Raw genomic sequence first — 6,289 nt, forward strand, 5'->3', positions numbered from 1 at the left:
AGGAAAAGCAAGAAATATATCACTATTGAGTTTTCTGAACTCCCATTCTTTGCCTGAGCGCATACTTATCTGTAACGAGGTCAGTTACCCCTCAAGATGAAACTTAGGTTTGGCTGACAATATTTGATAAAAGAAACACCATTGATGCAAGACGCTGAGCACCTCTTCTCCCAACAGCAGATGCGGCTTTCATGCATCGCTGAATAACTCTAGAAGTTCTGCGACTTGAGACGTCTATCCACACATCGGACTGGCATTTATACAACACACTTGCTGTACCATGCAGAACTAGAGGCAGTCTGCACAGCGATGGACCAGACAAGTTAAAACAAAGCCATAAAAAACAAAGAAAGATACCAAAGAAAAAGATAACATCCACATAAAAAAGGCAAACCGTTAAGGAAATAGTAACGACACAGTAACAACAGCAAATGCATGTTTAATGGAGGGACAACCCGGCGGGACAACACACCATTTGTCTCAGTCTAGCGGCTAACAAGGCCATGAGTAAGAGCGGTGGTGTACGGAGGCTGGTGGTGCTGGTGGGGCTGATGGGGCTGTGTGGGGCTATGTGGTACTGGTGGGGTTTGTGGGGCTGTGTGGGGCTAGTGGGCTCTGCATGGCTTTCTGAGGCTAGTGGGGTTGTGTAGGTTCTGGCGGAACTGTGTGGGGCTGGAAGTGCTGTGTGGTGCTGTTGGGGCTGCGTGGTGCTGGTGGGGCTGTGTATGGTTGGTGGAGCTGTGTGGTGCTGGTAGGGCTGTGTGATGCTGGTGGGTCTGTGTGATGCTGGTGGGGCTGTGTGGGGCTGATGGAACAGTGTGGAACTGGTGTGGCTGCGTGGTGCTTGTGGGGCTGTGTGGTGCTGGTAGTGGTGTATGGGGCTGGTGGGGCTGTGTGGGGCTGGTGGAGCTGTGTGGTGCTGGTAAGGCTGTATGGGGCTGGTAGGCTGTGTGGTGCTGGTAAGGCTGTGTGGGGCTGGTGGAGCTGTGTGGTGTTGGTAAGGCTGTGTGGGGCGGGTGGGCTGTGTGGTGCTGGTGGGGCTGTGTGGTTTTGGTGGGGCCGTGTGGTGCTGGTGGGGCTGTGTGGGTTTGATGGGGCCGTGTGGTGCTGGTGGGGCTGGTAGTGGTGTGTGGGGTTGGTGGGGCTGTGTGGTGCTGGTAGTGGTGTGTGGGGCTGGTGGAGCTGTGTGGTGCTGTAGGGGTGTGTGCTGCTGGTGGGGCTGTGGGGCTGGTGGACCTATGCGGTGCTGGTGTAACTGTGTGGTGGTGGTGTGGCTGTGTATGGCTGGTGGGGCTGTGTAGGGCTAGTGGGGCTGTGTGGCGTGGTGATGGTGGGATTATGTGAGGCTTTGAAATAATAATCAATGAGTGAATGATTAAAAATGAGGCACTTTCTTTTCCATATATTTTTTTCTTATTGCGAATATCTTCCATTGCTATCTATAAACAGTTTTCCTCTTTACTGCAGGTTTGATGGTGTTCGTTGGGAGTGGAAAACAAACATTAGCTGCACAACCAACAAATCTTCCCACGCGTGTGACCCACATCTGCTTCAAGGAGTAATGGCGACTTACGGTTTGAATATTCTAAAGTCGTGCTGTGTATATAACGTTGTTAGGCAAAGCCAAGTCTAAAGCACAAAGGTAACTGATCCAGTGAAAGGTAACTGACCTGGTGACACCCACGCGTCTACGTGTACAACGGACAACACTGCATACAACACTATATTGACTGCAGATATTTCTTTGATACATTCACCTTTCTTCCCTTCTTGTTCCCTGAAGGTAATTAAAGATGACAGCTTCGTTCATTGCAGAGCTTTAAACGCGAATAGCAGTTGGGGGAAGAGAGTCAAGGATTACAGCTAGGACAAATTTTGATTTAATGTTAGGGAATGAATGTGCGTGTGTGCGGGGCTGGTTCGGTGCGGTGTGTGTATGTATAATATATATATATATATATATATATATATATATATATATATATATATATATATATATATATATATATATATAAAGGCCCACTTGATTGCCAGTTCCCTTAAACAGTGATAGTGTTAGCCAAAAGTCTGGGATGAATGTCTTGAAACATTCCTCTTAAAAGAAGTCAAGTAGTAGGAAGATGAAAATATAGAAGCAGGCTGGGAGTTCCATAGTTTACCAGAGAAAGGTATGAATGATTGAGAGTACTGCGTAACTCTTACGTTAGGGAATTGAATAGAATAGGGGTGAGAGGAAGAAGAAAACCTTGTGCAGCGAGGCCGCAAGAGGAGGAGAGGCATGCAGTTAGCAAGATCAGAGGAACAGTTAGCATGAAAATAGCGATAAAAGATAGCAAAGGATGAAACATTCCAGCGCTGAGAAAGAGGTTGAAGACAGTCAGTCAGAGGAAGGGAGTTGATGAGACGAAAAGCTTTTGATTCCACCTTATCTAATAAAAGTGTGTGAGTGGAACCCCTTCTCCCCTAACATGGGAGGAGTACTCCATATAATGACGGATAAGGCCCTTGTACAGAGTTAGCAGTTGGAGGGGCGAGAAAAATTGGCTGAGACGTCTCAGAACGCCTAACTTCATACAAGATGTTTTAGCAAGAGATGATATATGAAGTTTCCAGTTTAGATTATGAGTAAAGAAGAGACCGAGAATATTCAGTGTAGATGGGAACAGCTGAGTGCCACTGAAGAAGAGGTGATAGTTGTTTGGAATGTAGTGTCAAGTTGATAGATGAATAGAGTTTTCTCTGCCCTAATCAGAAATTTTAGAGCTTATTGCTCTGTCTTACTTGTCACATTTATTTTCTTTACTCTTTGCATGGTTTGTGAAGCTTACTATATAATTTTTGTACTTATTGTTTTTTACTGTTTCAGTTCTTGATGATGCCTTCTGCCTAAGACGATACGTTGAATAAATGAATATCACCACTGGTACGAGATTATCCAAGCACCTCCCACGTCAGTATCCAGTGCCTTCCATGTCCTCCACCTATCCAGTATTTAGTTTCCAGCATCTAGTGTCAAATGTACAGCTAGTTTTCTATTCAGTTTCATTTCAGTGGCTAATATTCCTCCAGTATCTTTCCAGCATTCTTCCATTGTTCAGTGTCTTCCAAGCTTCCTTGTATCGTGCAGCTCGTATCCCTGCTTCTTCCTTTTTTAAAAGTTCTAATATATATATATATATATATATATATATATATATATATATATATATATATATATATATATATATATATATATATATATATATATTTATACACACACACACACACACACACACACACACACACACACACACACACACAATTATATTTCCGAAATCTTTCCGAAAGAATGCTTTAAAGCAGTGGCCGTCATAAAATCTTTTATGTGATCGTGCTGACAGAATCAAAGTGTCAGTTATGAGGTAATGCATAAGTAATATATGGAAACAAAAAATCAAGACATGAGAGTCAGGACACTGCCGGAACACACTCATAAATGACAAGAAGTTAATAATATGAAAAAGTCTTCCAAAGAGGCATGTCCTAAAACTACCCCGGCGATAGCACTTTCGTTTTATGGCTGATTGCTTCCCTGGCGCAGGGCGTTCCGGTGACTTCGTCCCTCCGCACGTATTTCTATACCCAAGAGGCAAGAGAGCGCTGGAAACTGCAGGCAAGCATCACTGTCCATCACTATTATAACCTTTACTGCTGGCTATCAACATTAACCACCTCTATCAGCCACATCATCACGCCCAGCGCTGCCAGTAATCACTACCGCAAACACTGGCAACCACATAACCAAGAATCAACTGCACACTCCCATCATCAACAATATCAACTACTACTTGACCCAGTTGGTCGTTTTAATTCTCAAGAAGGCTGCTTGAGGTGGGCGAAGGGAGATGAATCGAATGTGCAGTGCAGTGTTGAGAAGTGGTGGACGAGGATAATAGAGTGAATGAAAGAACATGGAATGAAAGAAAAAAGAGAGAGGAGAGAGAGAGAGAGAGAGAGAGAGAGAGAGAGAGAGAGAGAGAGAGAGAGAGAGAGAGAGAGAGAGAGAGAGAGAGAGAGAGAGAGAGAGAGAGAGAGAGAGAGAGAGAGAGAGAGAGAGAGAGAGAGAGAGAGAGAGAGAGAGAGAGAGAGAGAGAGAGAGAGAGGTTCACCATGGCCAGATACATGCAGCGCAAAGATATAACAGGCATCCATTAGAGAGTACTGATAAGAATGAGAGACCCAAAGAGTGAGAGGATGAGAGTAGTGGTCAGTCTCACGCGTCACTCAGGCAAAGTAAGAGGGTGAGGGTAAGGTTTCGATATGAGGGGAATAAAGTGTCCTAATGTGCGGGATAAATGACGCGATTATCTTTTTTACGGTACACAGTAATAGTAGGGCAGCATTACGGCTATGACATACCTACCACGCCCTCGCCACACTACTGCCACGCCCACTACTACCCTACCATATAGTTGTTACATTCACTACCTGCCAACTATACTATGTGTGCTACTCCCATCAGAGCCGGACAAAGCCCTAAAGCTCAGCTACATCTTTTATATCATTCAATCACTCTCAACCTCTTGTAGCAAAGCCACGACCTCAACACAGCATTGCCACACCTAATTCGCCCTACAAAACCACCAAATTGGCCACACATGCACTGTGCGAGTTTACGAGTAGTCCATTCACCACCACGCCCTCTCTATATTCACGTAACTTTCGTTGCTATGCTCAGTGTCTCCTACTTCATTCTTTATTACTTTTCTTTTTTTACTTCAACGGGAGATAAAAATTTTTCCCATGCTGTTAATTACAATATGCAGATTTTTTGACACATCAAAGAAAATGTTTTGTAGAATTCCCTTTGCAACCATATGCTACATTTGTACTCCATACACACACACACACACACACACACACACACACACACACACACACACACACACACACACACACACACACACACACACACACACACACACACACACTTACACTCACAAATGTGGGCACTCACGTGCTGTGATGTAAAATAAAATTTTCATTAAGTTTCAGGTGCACCTCAACCATAAACAGTAAGTTGAGGACTGCTGCGACACACGGTACTTTGGCTTTCCAAGGTGTATTACAGCACACCGGCTTTTGGGTTCACTATTCTGGGATAGTTACGACTCCATATCTTATCAGGTGAGGCAGCTGATTCTGGCAACAGGTCGTACCTGAAACAAGCAACGGTAATTTCCGGTTCCTTCTCTGGTTGTTTCATCAAATCACACTCCAAGTTCAGTTTTCACTATTTTCCGCAAAACGAGAATGTGTTTACGTCTGGTACAATGTTTAGGAAATTCTGAGCCGCCTGTCACGGAGAGGCGCCATTTGCTACCGGAGACGAAGATGTAATGCCACTGGCAACCAGTCTTGACTGCCTACCGTCAAGAAGTGGATGAGAAATGCAACACTGGTAGAGAATATTCTCGCTTCCTTGTGATGCAAGTTCTAGGAAAAATATTATTTCTATAAGGGAGCTGCTGACCAAGGTGACAAACTACCTAGGCAAAGTTTCGTTATAAAGAGCGCAGCAGCAGGGATTACTGTAAAGTAAATGACATGAGTGAGGATCGAAGAAGCCGCATTTGTTTATATCAACGACTTCTGATGGTGCACATGGAATACAGTACGCACCACTTACGTTGCACCAAAATTACATCGAGCTGTGCAAAAATGCCATATATGTGGTGGATGAATGAATATATTCTATTATGAGACTAGTCCTTAAAGATCATGAGTAAGTCTTCTGGTATTCTCACCTCATCTCTTTCACTGATATGAGTGAAACCTGCTTAGTGACAGAACTGAATTACCTCTTCGCAGAAACGGAGAGATGCATAGAATGGAAGGCCTTACCTGGATGGCCATTTCCCAGAGACACGGCATGCTGCCTTTAAGTGCTAGGTTCTGTATAGCCTTTTCCTTCTCCGTGAGTTGATGGTAAGTCAGACACTCCAGACAATTATAAAGATATGTAGCACAGTCTCATATGAGCCTTCTCTGTGTCTCAAAATCTCCGTAGTTGGTCTATAGTGCCCCCTAACAAACTCAATCAATCATATGTCCACTACCTTCCCTCCACCCACAAACACAATGATGATCTAAAATTACTCTTATGTTTTATGTTGTCTGTCACACACCAATCTTCATCGTGGTTTTGTGTATTAGAAAAAACAAAGAGAGAAAAGAACAATACGCTTGGCAATAGCGGTCCGGGGCAACGAAAACAATGAAGGTTACCACACGCAAAAAATACAGGTCA

General features: G+C 44.1%; 1 protein-coding gene across 1 annotated transcript; it reads right to left on the reverse strand.

The window, feature by feature from the left end:
* Positions 1 to 439: 439 nt before the first annotated feature.
* Positions 440 to 5,913, reverse strand: LOC123515867 (extensin-3-like). Its single transcript, XM_045274751.1, has 3 exons — positions 5,884 to 5,913; positions 5,256 to 5,405; positions 440 to 1,303 (listed from the first exon to the last, which is right to left on the reverse strand). Exons 1-3 carry the CDS (start codon positions 5,911 to 5,913, stop codon positions 440 to 442), a joined length of 1,044 nt encoding a protein of 347 aa, XP_045130686.1.
* Between the last annotated feature and the right edge of the window lie 376 nt (positions 5,914 to 6,289).

This window comes from Portunus trituberculatus, chromosome 40, assembly GCF_017591435.1.
Source record: "Portunus trituberculatus isolate SZX2019 chromosome 40, ASM1759143v1, whole genome shotgun sequence".
In the NCBI taxonomy this organism is placed as follows: domain Eukaryota; kingdom Metazoa; phylum Arthropoda; class Malacostraca; order Decapoda; family Portunidae; genus Portunus; species Portunus trituberculatus.